The 16,371-nt window shown below is 43.7% G+C and overlaps 1 protein-coding gene across 1 annotated transcript in view; it reads left to right on the forward strand.

Moving 5' to 3' along the window:
• TTLL4 (tubulin tyrosine ligase like 4) overlaps positions 1 to 13,348 on the forward strand; it is a 68,524-nt gene extending 55,176 nt beyond the window's left edge. The window contains exons 17-19 of the mRNA XM_077447829.1: positions 1,480 to 1,553; positions 5,342 to 5,406; positions 11,806 to 13,348. Of these exons, the coding sequence (XP_077303955.1) occupies positions 1,480 to 1,553; positions 5,342 to 5,406; positions 11,806 to 11,941 (275 nt within the window). The 3' untranslated portion in view covers positions 11,942 to 13,348. The remainder of the gene's footprint in view (positions 1 to 1,479; positions 1,554 to 5,341; positions 5,407 to 11,805) is intronic.
• Positions 13,349 to 16,371: the final 3,023 nt, after the last annotated feature.

Genomic DNA, 16,371 nt, shown 5'->3' on the forward strand with positions numbered 1-16,371 from the left:
CAGCTTTCCATGGGGGTATTTGATGAAGAGGGGCCTGGCGTGCCAGCTGGGGACCCCAGAAGAACATTAGTACTGCTCTGTGCAAAATCATTGCACAGAGCAGGTAAGTAATAGGCGTGTGTGTGGTTGTTTTTTTTTTTTTGAGGGGGGGGGTTATTTTTTAATTTTTTTTTTTTTAAATCTAACGTTTTACAACCACTTGATGGGCACACTATTGCAATTAACCTGTAGTTAAAGGGTAACTCCCACTTTTTTGGGGGGGAAAAATGGCAAATAAAAAAAGATGTAGCTGATATACTTGCTACCCAAGTTAAAACAACGTTTTCTTTTCATTCTGCGGTGCTGTAATTTTCTGTAAAAGGCAATATGGCAACCTGGAGGCGTTCTGTACACAGTTGGTGTATCAAACTCTCCCCAGAAATGTCCTTTCCTGTTTTTGTGATTTGGCTCTCTGATTTTCCCAGAAGTCTGCACTAAGACGCAGGTCAGATTTTGCGCATCCCCTGCAACAAAAAAATCCTTTTTGGTGAGATACTCTCTAAAAGAAATCACATCTAAAGGGGTGCAGACCCTGCCACTTTCCCCTATTAGAGTCCTGCAGGTGCAGCAGCTGAATTGATCATTATGAACTCGCTTCCATTCACATTCACTTTGCACATGAACACAGAAGCACACTGCTTTCTTCAGAATAAAAAAGGGTAGGGATCTGCAACAAAGCTTGGTAAAATCCTTGCAGTGTAGATAGATCACCCAGAGGGGAATGCTTTTTGATTAAATGCCACCAAAAGAGAGCTCTTTTGGGGAGGGGGGGACGTCCATTTTGTTTGGGTACAATGTTGCACGTCTGTGCAATTGTCATTTAAAGTGACGCAGTGCCATATCGCAAAAAATGGCCTGGTCATTAAGGGGGTAAATCTTTTCAGGTCTGCGAGTGGTTAAAGCTGGGCTCCAGGATCCTGTCCACTTTGGGCCCTTAGTCCCCTTTTTCCTATGCCCAATAGAATTTTTTTTACAATTCCAGCCTTTGTCAATAATTCAGGTTTTTCTTCATGAAATCTTCTGCTCATTCAGTAAAGTTTACTATGTCCGGGCACCAGGGGAGGTTCTAGGCAGGTGTCACACGTCACATCAAACATGTTTCTTAGGGGAAATAGAAACTATTGTTCCCATGATTTCATGGGAAGGCAGACCTGTTGGGCATGTGGTGGACAGTGCTGTGCTATGTAGAGCCCTTATAGGCTTAGTTGCCTATCAGTGGCCGGGGGTGCATTGCAACTGGGTGCTGTACAATCGTAAGTACCCATAAAAGGAAGCGTGATGTAAGCACGTCAGCTTTCCACGTCTATGTGTTAAACAGTAGAGGAAATGGAACCAGGAGTCCTTTTTCCATAGGGAAACATTGAGGAGATACTTTGTTAGACCTTTTTAATATTCTCATCCTTTTACTCTGGTTTGTAACATTACATTATTTTTACTTAGGACGTGACCTGCTGAGAAGTCTTTGCATGATGAATTATCACAGGGGTTCTGTTCTACTTCCACACTCCCCATCGGTGAGTCCTTCTCTTATGGTTACTGGATGTTTTAGGCCTGATGTATTGAATTGTAGGTACTAAGAATGGTGCTCCATCCCCAGAGACCCCAGTCAGGCTCAGAACTGGCCCCGAAGGTTAAATTTGGTGGTTGGAGAAATGACTCCACCTGAAACTGCACAGATCTGTTCTGGCAATGGGAACCGATGTATGGAAACAAACCGTGTTATAACTGTCAACTTTTATATAATCTTTAGCACTTTGAGAATGTCCTTTAAAGCAAACCTTTACTCATAACAACTTGCTACAGAAAGCAAGGAACATACATTCCACATTATTTATTATTCTACCAAAATTAGTGTGTGCTGTAAATTGCCTCCAGCATAGCTCCTTTTTTCTTTTTGGTGGAGGCTGCCATTTTGCAGAAGCTCAAAGCCCCTGAACGGTAGTAAATCATAATGCAGAACGCAACCTATCGATTTTTAACTTTTTCAAAAAGTTACATTCCTAGAATGCTAGCTGTCACATGTTGTTTGTATCCTCAGCCAAACTGTCTAACCATCTAATAGCTGGTGTCATAACTGATCATATGTACAGCACCATAGCAGTTGCAGATTAAACAGAAGCAGCTTCCATGGTTGTAAAGGATAGGAGGGTTTAAATGCTTTAAGGCTGTTGGCAGATCGGCCTCTAAAAATTCAGCATAAAGGAGAGAAACTGAGCATGTGCAGAGCAGGGTGAGAAAATGTATTGCTGGATTTTAAACAGTATAGGCACTTATTTGTAATGTTTTACATTGCTATACCTGCTAAGGCTCCTTTCACACTTGTGCGACTTAAAAGTCTTGCAGTTTTGCTTGATTTTGACTCTAATTGAAGCAATGCCTGGTGTAGTCTTGAGGTCTGTGGACCGAAAGTCGGATCAGTCAGACTAAAGTAGTGCATGGACTACTTTGAAGTCATTGAGACTTGAAGACTTGTAGATATGAATGGCTATCATTGGTAAGTAAATTCTTCCTGCAGCACTGTTGTCTGGTCACATGATCTTCCCCTGTTCTTTGGCACCTGCAGGGAAAAATCTTTGAGGGGCTTCTATTACTCTGCTAATGTATGCTTTCTACAGTGAGTCTGGTCAGACCTGATTGGTGCTGTGGCGGTCACATGACTATAAAAGTTTTTTTTAGAGGAGCAATTCAAATTAAATTATAAATATCAAATAACTGTTCTACAGCTCCCAATAAATCTTTATTGAACATCTAATGTTTATTCCATCGGTGAGTCGGAGAACGGATCCGCGGGCCCCGGATGTTTACCATAGAGATTTCCGGCAGACCAGATGGTCGACGGAGTCTCTATGATCTTTCGTCCAAGCGTAACGTTATAACATCGTGCCCGGCCTCTGCATTCAAGTAAATGGCGCTGCCTCGGCTGGGAAGCTGAGATCGTTTTTTAATTTCAGGCTTCCCAGCCTAGAGGTGAGATGTGGGGTCTTATTGACGCCATATCTCACTGTAAAGATGCCATATTCCTATTAAAAGGGATGATTACATACCTTGTAATAGGAATAAAAGTGATCAAAAGTGTCAAACTAAAGAAAACTAAAATTAAGCAAAGGCATACGTAATTCCCGCCCACATATGAAAACGCTGTTCAAACCACACATGTGAGGTATCACCACAAATGTTAAAGCGAGAGCAATAATTCTAGCCCTAGACCTCCTCTTTAACTCAAAACATATAACCAGTAAAAAAAATGTGAAAGCATCGCCTATGGGGATTTTTAAGTTCCGAAGTTTGGCGTTATTCCACAAGCGTGCACAATTTTGAAGCGTGACATGTTGGTTCTCTATTTACTTGGCGTAACGCCATCTTTCACATTATGCAAAAAAATTGGGCTAACTTTTTTTTTTTTTTTTTTTTTTAATTGAGGAAAAAAACTTTATTGAAAAGTATATGCATGGTAAATACATATACAAGCAATTTTGACATGAATTACAGTACAAACAGCAATGCATTGAGTCATTTCTATTTCTATAATGGGGCCGTATATCAGATGGAGATAGAACCAAGAAGTCTTCATTGTGAGGCTAAGGGATCAGGACTTCAACCATCGTGTAATAGGAAAAAAAAATGGCAAATCAGGTGCACATTTCACAATCCATCAACCGTCTGCCCCACACCGTCTCATACTTAAGGGGACACCCTCTGTGTGTAGATCAGTTTCTTGTATGGGAGAGTGTCGTTTTTTTTTCTAACTCTGTATCGTGGGTTGTAAGGCCTGCATCCATGTGCGGGCCACCACTGCCTTCCCAGCCAAGAATTGCATCTCTTGTAGAAAGGTACCGAAGGATTTGTCATTGTCCAAGTCTGGCAGTAGTTTTGGCTCCAGGGTGACAGGTGAGCCCATTTGATCATGGAGAAGGCGTATCACGTGCGTCTAGTATGTTTGTTTGAATAAGTGGGCGGGACCATATTGGATGGTAAAATGAGCCTTGGGTTTGATCACATAGGCGGCACCCTAAATTGTATGTTGGTTTGAATCGGGCTATCCTCTAGGGTGTCAGATATGTCCTGTGTATAATATACAGTTGTGTGAGGCGGTCTGATCTGGGGGAAACCTACAAAATGTCCTCCAAGATTTCATTCCAGTCCTCGTCCTTTATTGTTCCAACGTCCGTCATCTAGTCTTTGCTGCATAGGATAGAGCTGTGGTGCTAGGAAGGTGGATGGTGATTAGTTTAGCTGACTTAGCTCCTAGGACTATTTCTACTATAGAAGGGGTGTTTAAAGATGGGTTGGAGCCAATGAACTGGGTTTGTATAGCGTGGTGGAGTTGGAGATAACGAAAAAGGAGTTTATTAGGGAGGGTAAATTGTCTTATAGTGTTTGGAATGCTTTTATTCCCATAGGGGTCATGGTCTGGTATATGTATAGTATCCCATGTTTTATCCATACAGTGGGGTCTGGAACGGACAGTAAATCGGATAGTTGCATGAGGATCTGTGGGGCTTTGTGTTTTCATAGTGCTGTCCGCCATACGCGTCGGTGGTGTCAACATATCATCTTTGTGTTGGGGAGGTCGTCTCTTCGGTGGATCTCGGAGTACTGTCTGGAGTGGGGTATGGGCTGGGTTGTCTGAGCTCGCGCAGAGCAAAGAGTTAATTTTTTTTTATCAAAATAGTAGAAATGGGACAGTTGTTGGGCAACATGGTAATCTTGAAAGTCTGGGAAAACTGCACCCCCTAGTGTCACTGGGTTCTTCAGTATTTTCCAAGATAGTTTATGCCTGCCGTTGTCCCCATATGAACAAGTTGAGAATGGATTTGATTGTTTAGAAGAATTTTTGTGGTGTGTGTGTGTATAGGGGGAGCATGCCACACCAGGTAGAGTATCTTTGGAAGGAGTATCGTAAATTGGGTTAACTTTAATGCGTTTTTTATTTTTTTGCATGAAACGTTTTTTTGAAAAAAAAAAAAGTTTGAAATATTGCAACGACTGCCATTTTATTCTCCAGGGTCTTTGCTAAAAAACATGTAAAATGTTTGTGGGTTCTATGTATTTTCTAGCAAAAAAATGAATTTTGAATGTAGGAGAGAAATGTCAGAATTGGCCTGGATGAGAAGTGGTTTAAAGTCGGAATAGTTTTTATGGTGCTTTTATAAACTATTCCTGAGCCTGACGGCAGTAACGTACAACTATAGGCTTAATATTTAGGATTGAGAATAGTTGGAAGCATAAGGAGGGACCTTTTTTATATATAGCTTTGTATATCTGTCTCCATTATAGTCTAATTGTTTAAATGCCATTACAGAAATCTCCTGTTCACGGCGTGGTCCATCTGAATGGCTTTCACAGAGGGGACATTTCAGCACCCAGGTGAGTCCCTCTATACTTCTCTAGTTATGTAGTGAAATGCCTGTGTGCCTTGCATAAGCAAAATAATATAGTGCTTTCTCATTCACATTGTGCAACATTTTAAAGCCATCAGTGCGCCACAGAATAAAGATAATTTGCCTCTGGCAGGAGGCAAGCATAGTGAAAGGACATGCTCCATTTGCTAGGAGTATAAAAATCTGCTCAATAACTGTATGCCTAAATGAAGAAACAAGTACCCAATGCAAAATATACATTGGTGTGTATAGCAATGTGTTTCTCAGTTAAAGTAATAATAAAGGCAGATGTTTGTTTTAATAAATAAAAAAAAAATGTTATACTTACCTGTGCTGTGTAGTGGTTTTGCATAGAGCACCCCAGATCTTCCTCTTTTCAGGTCCCTCGCTGGTGCCCCTCCCCCCTGCCGAGTGCCAAAATAGCAAGCGGCTTGCTATAGGGGCACCCAAGCCGCTGCTTTGTGTGTCCATTCACACACAGAGGGTTGTTTTGCCCCACTCTCTCCTCATTGTTTTTACTGGCTGTGATTGACAGTAGCGGCAGCCAATGAGGAAGAAGAGACCCGGGAGTGCCGCTGCTCTTGTGCACATCGCTGGATCAAGATGGGGCTGGGGTAAGTATTAGTAGAGGCATGGTGGGGGGGGGGGCTGCTGCACATAGGTGTTTAACATGAATACATGAAGTTAAAGGTCCAAAGTGAGAGAGTACCCTTTGGTTTGGTTGTAAAGGCTCAAGGGTTTTTTTTGTTTTGTTTTTTGTAACCGTGGCAGTTTCCAACATTCACCCATGACACCACTTTAGGAATTTGAGGGCATCCTCTGCGTTAATGTACTAGGTTCTCTTTGGTCAAGGTGGACCTGATCCTATAACCCATGTGAAACCAGCCTTTGGGAGAAAGGGAGACTATTGGATTGCAGACAGAGCTTGTTCCCATAGTTCTCCTGAAAGAGGATATATTCTTGCTTTACTAGCAGGCTGCCTGGACTGTTTCTGTACAGCTTAACATCATATATAATTGAGGCATAAGTCCTTTTTTGGACTAGGTGTGAGTCAAATATGCCAACAGTGGGATGTGTGTGTTAATAACAAACCGTGCATCTGTGCCTGAGTTGTCAAGGCACGTCTGAGCTGTAGGTGTTGGAAGAATCTAGTTTGTATTAGACCAAATTCCTCCCGAAGTGTCTGAAATATTTTTAATAATATAATTCGTGCAGATTTGATAGATGTGTCGCACATCCTTCATATACCAGAGTTCAGATCTCTGCAACTTATTGAGTTCCCCAAAGTTTATACTGCACCACATTGGATCATATATCCCTCACGTTTCTTTACCTTAAAGCGGAGGTCCACCCTAAAGTGGACCTTCCGCTCATTGGAACCCTCCCCCCTCCGGCGCCACAATTGGCACCTTTCAGGGGGGAGGGGGTGCAGGTACCTGTACAGTACAGGTATCTGCACCCACTTCCGGCGTAGATTCTGCAGAAGTTATGCCCCTTTCCGCAGAATCTACGCCCCTTTCCGAAGGTCTCCCGCTGCCTGCTGGGAAACACACTGATCCCAGAGACAGCGGGGACCATCCTTATTGCGCAGCGCGACTCGCGCATGCGCAGTAGGGAACTGGGAAATGAAGCCGAAAGGCTCCACTTCCTGATCCCCATACCCAAGATGGCGGCGGCAGCACCCGAGAGACGATCGAGAGATCGGCTTCGGGTGTCGACATCGCGGGCGCGCTGGGCGGGTAAGTGTCATTATTTTAAAAGTCAGCAGCTGCAGTATTTGTTGTATTTGTTGTTGCTTTAAAAAAAAAAAAAAAAGCGGACTCCCGCTTTAAGCTTTTCATTGTGTAGCGGTACCCCCATGGGGGCTGCTGGGTTTGTTCATTACCTTTTGTCAGATGGCTCCGCTTCCGATTTCCCCCCCCCCCCCCCCCCCCCATGCAGTTACATGACACCAAACAGTCAAGACTCTGGATTTTATAATGCTTTATTCTGGGTATAAAACGGGCTGTTCAATAGGGTATAGGAGATGCCCCTTCCGACCCTAAGTTTTAGGTCAAAAAGGGTACTAATCTGTAGCCGTAGCTTTTGTTAATTAAGTCCTTTAAAGCGATCCTTTCCTGGTTCCAATTCTCTCTTATGTTGCACTTCCAATATGGACAGATAAGCATCACTTTGAATAATACTGTGTCTGTTGGCCCCCGAAGTCACAGGCCACACTGCCTATTTCCATGACTTGTGTTGTCAAACTTCCCTCAATCCTGGAAAGTGCTTGATACTGTGGTCCTTGAATACACAGTATGAAGTTGCTGAGTAGTTCTACTGGGTTTCACTCCCGTTGGTCTCTTAATCAACAGTCCATGTTCTACTCACAGAAAATTGATTCCCAGTTTCCTCCTTCCCCTTAGTTCCTACTTCCTCCTCCACGCTGTCCGGTACATCCCCTCATGGGACGCCCAGTCTTCCTCCAGCGCTACATGATGACTTCTCCAGGCGCCAGACTTCGGCCTCCCTGGACTCTCCTGGCTATCCATCTCTGAACTCACGGGCCTCTGGGCCTCCAACTATGCTCCCCCCGGAGCATGTGACCCCCCCCCCCCCCTACTTTTTATAAGAGACCTCCCATTGACCATAGAAATTAACCATTGGTCAATTCTCTCACATGTGTTTCCTGCCACTCAGGTCTCAGCCCATCCCCTTTCCAGCAGAATCCACTGTCAAGCAGAGGAGGTATTTCTGAGCTCAAGTGTATGCGGCCACACCCCCTTCTACTCTGGCACTCCCATCCCTAAAATAACCAGGCCTAGTAAAGAGTAGGACTCTGGATAAATTTACCTGTCTCTTTCCTAAAACTCATCACTAAGCACCTACCTAAAAGTAGAGGGCACTACATCAATTTTTTACTCTAGCTAACTACAAAGTAGGGCTGCATAGAGAAGTTGTCTTTGCTTTCCTCTGCCTACCTTAACTGGGAACCATTTAGGAGATATTTACTGTACATGCAGCCGGTGACCTCACATGCACTCTGAAGGAACGCCCACCCAAACCGCTCCTTTAAAGTCATGTGCTGTAAACAGCAGTTTCCGCGCACATGCGCAGGAGTGACGTCGTTGCGGCTCTAGCCACTCGCACAGCCAGAGTCTGCAAACTCGGAAGGAAGCCATATCAGCGTTGACAGCTCAATGCTGGAAGGGCTTCATTCTAAGGGGAGCTTCACGTAATGTGCTAGTATGCAGTGCATACCAGCACATTGTAACTTTGCCTTGCAGGTAAAAAAAATTAATCGCCAGCGGTTTACTACCTCTTTAAAGCTGCAAGCAGCCCCCATTCTGGTTTACATTGCGCCTATTGGCAATTGTTTACTGTTTTGCCCACCCTTTAGCTGCACTGCTTTTGGACATCCCATAGGCTTATGTTATTTTGTTTCCCTCAATAAACAAGATGGAAAGGAGGATTTTTTTTTTTTTTTTTCTCGCCCTAAAGCTTTTCTTGCAGTCCATTGAGCGACACCTGTCCCACCCCTCCTGGAGTTCCTTGAAGGACACAGGCCCCATCTGCCTGTGTTTATGATCATGTGCTTGGTACTGCTTTGCCACAAAACTGAGGCATGCTACCAGTTGGAGGTTTTAAATGCTGGGATGGCCTACACAGCTTTTTTTTTTTTTTTTCCTGTGTCCAATCCTCCCATAGGTGGCAGTACAACCAGAAGCTTTAATACACTTCCTGTGTCCCTCAATGGGCTCCAAGAAAAGGGTTTTAAGGCGAGTACAAAACTCCTATTTTCTCTCTCATCCATTGATGGACACATAAATCATGTCTGTGGCTCTGGAATGGAATGGCCAGGATTTTGGTATGGGATGTCCACAATCTCATAAATGGGTGTGATGTTCAGATGTTGGCCACATAGTATATGTAGTTGCAAAATTTGTAATATAAGCATACTCTCCCTGTATCTTGTGTTTTACAAGATAACCTTACAGTACTGAAGCTACTAGATGCACTGTTTGAGAGATGGAGGTGGGTGTGTATATGTATATACAGTGGTGTGAAAAAGTGTTTGCCCCCTTCCTCATTTCCTGTTCCTTTGCATGTTTGTCACACTTAAAGAGGAAGTAAACCCTTCCAAACAACTTGGACCTATAGGTAAGCCTAGATTAAGGCTTACCTGTAGGTCCAAGCAATATCTCCTAAACCTATATGGTTTAGGAGATATTTGCCCGAAAATGGGCACCGCTGTCTACGGCGCATGCGCCGTAGACAGCGGCGCGCATGCGCACTAAATGCGGCAAATCCAAGAATGGATTTGCCAAATTTGTCGACTCCCGTGCGCATGCGCGGGAGTGACGTCATCGCGGCTTCACCGTATGACAGCGGCGGAGCTGCGAGGCGCGACTCCCGTGCGCATGCGCGGGAGTGACGTCATCGCGGTTGCGCCGCTGTGATTCGTCAGAGCTGCGAGACGCCACAAGCAACATGGATGCGGCGGACTACAGGGATCAGCGGCGACTTCGCTGGCTCCTGTGTCAGGTAAGTGACACATAATGAGCTACTATGCGATGCATAGTAGTCCATTATGCTTTACCTTTGCAGGGAAAAAAAGAGGAAGTAAACCCATCAGGGTTTACTTCCTCTTTAAGTGTTTCGGAACATCAAACCAATTTAAACAATAGTCAAGGACAACACAAGTAAACACAAAATGCAATTTGTAAATGAAGGCGTTTATTATTAAAGGTGAAAAAAAATCCAAACCATCATGGCCCTGTGTGAAAAAGTGATTGCCCCCCTTGTTAAAACATACTATAACTGTGGTTGTCCACACCTGAGTTCAATTTCTCTAGCCACACCCAGGCCTGATTATTGCCACACCTGTTCACAATCAAGGCATCACTTAAATAGGAGCTGCTTGACACAGTAAGGTCCACCAGAAGATCCTTAAAAGCTACACATCATGCCGAGACCCAAAGAAATTCAGGAACAATTGAGAAAGAAAGTAATTGAGATCTATCAGTCTGGAAAGGGTTATAAAGCCATTTCCAAAGCTTTGGGAATCCAGCGAACCACAGTGAGAGCCATTATCCACAAATGGCGAAGACATGGAACAGTGGTGAACCTTCCCAGGAGTGGCCGGCCTGCCCAAAATTACCCCAAGAGCGCAGCGACGACTCATCCAAGAGGTCACAAAAGACCCCACAACAACGTCCAAGGAACTGCAGGCCTCACTTGCCTCAGTTAAGGTCAGCGTTCATGCCTCCACCATCAGGAAAAGACTGGGCAAAAATGGCCTGCATGGCAGAGTTCCAAGGAGAAAACCACTGCTGAGCAAAAAGAACATCAAAGCTCGTCTCAATTTCTCCACAACACATCTTGATGATCCCCAAGACTTTTGGGACAACATTCTGTGGACCGATGAGACAAAAGTGGAACTCTTTGGAAGGTGTGTGTCCAAGTATATCTGGCGTAGAAGGAACACTGCATTTCATAAAAAGAACATTATACCAACAGTAAAATATGGTGGTGGTAGTGTGATGGTCTGGGGCTGTTTTGCTGCTTCAGGACCTGGAAGACTTGCCGTGATAAAAGGAACTATGAATTCTGCTGTCTACCAAGAGATCCTGAAGGAGAATGTCCGACCATCTGTTCGTGTACTCAAGCTGAAACGAACTTGGGTTCTGCAGCAGGACAATGATCCTAAACACACCAGTAAGTCCACCACCGAATGGCTGAAGAAAAACAAAATGAAGACTTTGGAGTGGCCTAGCCAAAGTCCTGACCTGAATCCTATTGAGATGTTGTGGTATGAGCTTAAAAAGGCCGTTCATGCTCGAAAACCCTCTAATGTAACTGAATTCGGACAATTCTGCAAAGATGAGTGGGCCAAAATTCCTCCAGGACGCTGTAAAAGCCTCATTGCACGTTAGCGCAAATGCTTGGTTGCAGTTGTTGCTGCTAAGGGTGGCCCAACCAGTTATTAGGTTTAGGGGGCAATCACTTTTTCACACAGGGCCATGATGGTTTGGATTTTTTTTCACCTTTTAATAATAAACACCTTCATTTACAAATTGCATTTTGTGTTTACTTGTGTTGTCCTTGACTATTGTTTAAATTGGTTTGATGTTCCGAAACACTTAAGTGTGACAAACATGCAAAGGAACAGGAAATGAGGAAGGGGGCAAACACTTTTTCACACCACTGTATGTATGTGTTAAGGTAGTTCTAAAGGTTGAAGGATTTGGAATGTTGTGCATGAAGGTAAAACACTTAATGCCTTCATTGTGCAGCTCCCTGCTCAGCCGGGTTCAGTTGTATATTAGATCTACATGGCAAATTTTCATTTAGGAGTCAACTTTTTATTTTATTTTTATATATATTTCTTCTTTCCTTGCTGCAGTTCACTACTCATCTCTCCAGAGGAAAGGCCAGTATCTTTAAAGACCTCATCTTACCATCATCAGCCAGAGCTCCCAGAGAGAACACTGTTATGCCAGTCGCTGTCTAATTTGCCAGAGTCCACCTTGGTCATGTGACGAGGGTCTCTGCCATCAGCCCCCGTCTCCTCTGACCTACACAGTCTACCTCAGTGGATCATGGGTTCAAGAAAGAGGAGCAAGATCAAGTGCCGGTTTACTGCTGTATCTCCATACAGAAATGCAATACTGCAAAAAGGAAGCTGCACCCCTCCAATATTACACAGTTATTTTTCTACACTGTTCCATGCTTAGAATAAAAGTGCCTGGAACCTCAATGTAGATGAAGAGTCCTGAATAATTCTGCCGCTGTGTAATTGCACTGAGTACCCCAAAAGTGAGTTGCGCACGCCCCTACATAGTGTTCTACTCCACGATCTGCGGGGACCCAAACAATTCTGTAATGGGGTAAAATAAAATTGCGGCAGGTATGATGTATTGGCTTCTAGAGGTACAGAAATCTGCAGCAGCCCCCTAATTCTAAATTCCATTTGTCACATCCAAATGCAGTCAAAGCTTTGAGCTTTGTTTCTTCCTAAGGGTATGTGGGCTTTTGTTTGCTTCAAGTGGGATTTTTATTCTTTTAAAAGTTTACAGATAGGCAAAGCCTGTGGGATGCTTGGTATTTGGCTGTGACAAGAGGGTTTGGAAGACCATTACAGTTATAAAATAGACACCTAGAGGGGGACATATGTGCCTCCCAAACCCTTCTGTCATTGCTGAATGCCAAGTCACACTGACAGGCAGCGCTTTGCCACTTTGTAATGGGGCTTCTGGTCTACTGCACATTCCCTTTGGCCAGGTAGACTGCCCAGTGCAATGATGAGCCAATAGGAATGTGTAGGGGCAGACCCCCACCCTAGAAGTGTCGGAGCTTTGCCAGAACCACCTAGCTATGGTTGTGACAGGTTTGCAGCAGTTTTGCTTTCTGACAGAGAATCCTTATAGTGTATCCTTAGCTTTTTTTTTTTTTTCCTTTCGTGGTCCTGGATGAAGCAGAAAAGGGTTAGAATTCTGGGGTTTGTTACTGTTTGTGGCTCTGCAGGGAAGCTTTCTGTTTGACTGGTGACCAGTCAGGTTGCTAAAAAAAATCAAATTTTTTTTACGATCGCCACAGGAGCAGAAGTTTAATTTTCCTGTGGGGACACCTGTTTTGATGGCAAAAAAAGGGTATCCTCACTTTGGAGCAATGTTCACTTCCTGTTGTGTTCCTGGAAGTTTGAAGACATGTCCCCAAAGTGACATGGACAACCTGAAAAAAAAAAAACTGGGGATCGAATCCTTACCTACTCTATCCAAAACTATAGATACACTTTAATCATCTGCACAAGATGGCATCAGGGAGCCTTAGCACAGAGTGTCTCACTAGAATGCGGCTGTTTGTCTGTTCTGCTGTTATGAGTGAGTTTTTTCGTTTTTGTTTTTTGCCAAAATAATATATATTAATAATAAAATGTTTAATATTCATTTCTTGTTCCTTTTTAACTTCTTAAAATACCAAAGAAGGGGGATTATTCTCTGGTGTTGCCCAGGCAAAAAAGGCATGGTAGATGTTATGGCAAGGAATTCTTCCTTCAGATATTGCATGCATGTGATGGTCATCCCAATCCCTGGAGTCTTAACCTTCTGACTCTGACCACAAACCCACATGCAGGACATTAGTTCAGACTTCCTTGGCAGGCAGGCTTCTTTCAGGTAAGTGTATTGGATTAGGATGGCGGCAATCGGATCTCTACTTGAACAGGTAAAGAGAGAAATCATTACTGATTTGAAGTTTAAATTTAAACTCTAGGTAAATGGCTTCAGCAAAAAAATGAAAATAAAACATCACCACCTTTTTTGTCCAGCTTTCAATTTATCCTCTGTTGGGCCATATGTGCAGTGTGTCCTTTATAACATCTATACAAGGTATGTCTAAAAAGTTTTTGGTGAAAGTTATCAGAAAACAAAACAGAAGATACAAACACATTTTCTTTACTGGCAAAATTGCCATCCTTCACAACACACTTTTGGAAATGTTCATAAAGCTTCTGGAAACTGTCAGCAAAGGCCACTTAAGGAATTGATCGCCAAACCGATGTCACACATTCTTGGAATGCTGCCATGTCCGCAAAATATACACCTTTCATGACTCTTCAAGCGGGGAAAACAAGTCTGCAGGTGCCAGATCAGGGGAGTACGATGGATGTAATTGAGACACACTGGATCGCACAGGATGGATCCTGGTCACACATGGTAATGAAATCTCCAGAGGCTTTCATTTGTTTTGCTTTCTGTTCATCTGTCAGCTTGTGCGGACCAGATCTTCCACTTACCAAAATCTTTGCGGACGATGGTGCGCACAGTGTCCTTGCTATTGCCTAATTTCTCCACCATCAATCGTAGAGTCGGTCACCAATCTCGTGCCATCATTTGTCACTCGCTTGATCGTGTCTGGGGTTCTGCTAGTCAACGGCTGACCAGAATGTGGCTCATCCTGAGTCATTTCCTTCCCATCTAAAGCACTTGAACCCACCATTAACACATTTTCTGCTCATGACTTGCACCAACACTTAATGCTTCTCCATCGCTGGTTTCCCCAATTTGTAGCAGAACTTGATGATCCCTCATTGCTCCATTGCACTGTGACCCTTCCGCTCACACGGACTACGTTCCACTGTGTGAGTCTACCCTCAGTCACACGTACTTTGCGCTACGTGATGCTTCTCGACGCTTCTCTGGATAGCCATGTGCACCTGGCTCATGTTGCTGTTGAGATATCAGACCATTCACCAAATCTTTTAGACACGCCTCATACACTAGCATACAAGAAAAAACAGATGTTTTGTTGATATCCTGTTTGGGTCTTTGTGTTCTATCCTTGTGAGGGGCATGTTTGAGCGCACTGGGTTGCGTAGGTGTTCCATGCAGGCAGTCCAATTTATGTCACTTGGGACATAGTTGTTGCTTCCAGTCTAAAATCCATGTGGGTGCCGGTGCACAGCCCTGAACACAGACAGTGTGTGTTCAGGCCTGCACACCCACACAGCAGAGTGGAAGTAATGATTTGTGCGTATTCAGCTTCTGCATCACTCTTGACATTAATATGACCGCCTGCATATGAGGATGCATGGAACACCTGCACATCCCTGTGTGGGCAGACATGACCCTCACATGGGTGTACTCCCATGTGAACAAGGCCTTTTGATCCATGTGCTGGAGCTAACCAATCAGAAGTGCTCCAATCGGTTCCAGAAGCACCTCAAAAAGAAGGGTAAGAGCGGTAATCTCAAATTCCCGACTGCTCCAAGGGTTGGATGGGCACTGCTTGCTCGTCACCCAAGGTGGAGGGTGTACTGTGTTCACTTTTTCCTTATTTTTTATTTTTTCTTTTTCTTCTGAGAAGAGTAACTTAAAGAGTAAGTTCACCATCAGAGGACAAAGGGGCGCACTCTTTATATTTAGAGGAAAAAAGATTTAATCTCCAAATACGGAAAGGTTTCTTCATAATGAGAGCTGTGACAATGTGGAAAAGACTACCTCCTGAGGTGGTTCTGGACAGCTTGGTAGGCCTTTTTTATATAAATAAAAAAAAGGCCTGGATTATTTTCTAAATGTACATATAACGGGGTACTAACATTTTATAGGTAAAGTTGATTCAGGGAAAATCAGATTGCCTCTTGTGGGATCAGGAAGGAATTTTGTTTCCCCTGCTGTAGCAAATTGTGATCATGCTTTGCTGGGATTTTTCACCTTCCTCTGGATCAACTGTGGGTATGCCATTGTAATTATATTATATAATTTTTATATATTTTTTTTTTTTTTCTGGTTGAACTATATGGACTTCTGTTTTTTCCAACCTGACTAAGTTTTCAGTAGGATGAATATAACTGTATAGTTGAGTACAGTAGGTTTCCATACAAATGGGGATATCATAAATTTCAACAGAAAACAAGAAATGGGTGCCTCTGCTTAAAACAGTTTGTTTAATAGACAAAACATACTAAAAGACTCACATTGTAGTATCTTTAAACAGGCACAGTGAGGTCCGATGAAAATGCACCATCTCTGTCTCAGTTGTTGTGAACTTTTCCTGTGGATCCGTTTGCAGCCTGCAGTAGTCTCTTGGCGCTCGGGCTGTATCCAGAACGAGGTTTGGAACGCAGCTGATGGATCACGGGAGATGGCTGGAATGCAGTGTATGGCATCATGGATGTTGCAGCGATGCGTTTCAGAGCGTGCGCACTGGGGTGATAGCAGGGCAGGCTCCTTTGTCAAGCTAACGAGAATAGGCTGCAAACAGCCTTTTTATGTGCCTTGGTGGTACTGCCACTAGCGGGGAGGGGGGGGGGGGGGGGGAGGAGGAGGAGTAACTGCAGTCCAAACATACAGGTGCAAGCATGCAAATTAAATAGAATTGAATGAAGTAACAGAGGGGGTGATATATACATACCTCTCTAAATACTTGAATGATAATCTACAACATTGAATATGGATCAGCAATACAAAAA

Source organism: Lithobates pipiens, unplaced genomic scaffold (assembly GCF_037356315.1).
Source record: "Lithobates pipiens isolate NorthernLeopardFrog02 unplaced genomic scaffold, aLitPip1_a1.2 Scaffold_22, whole genome shotgun sequence".
In the NCBI taxonomy this organism is placed as follows: Eukaryota; Metazoa; Chordata; class Amphibia; order Anura; family Ranidae; genus Lithobates; species Lithobates pipiens.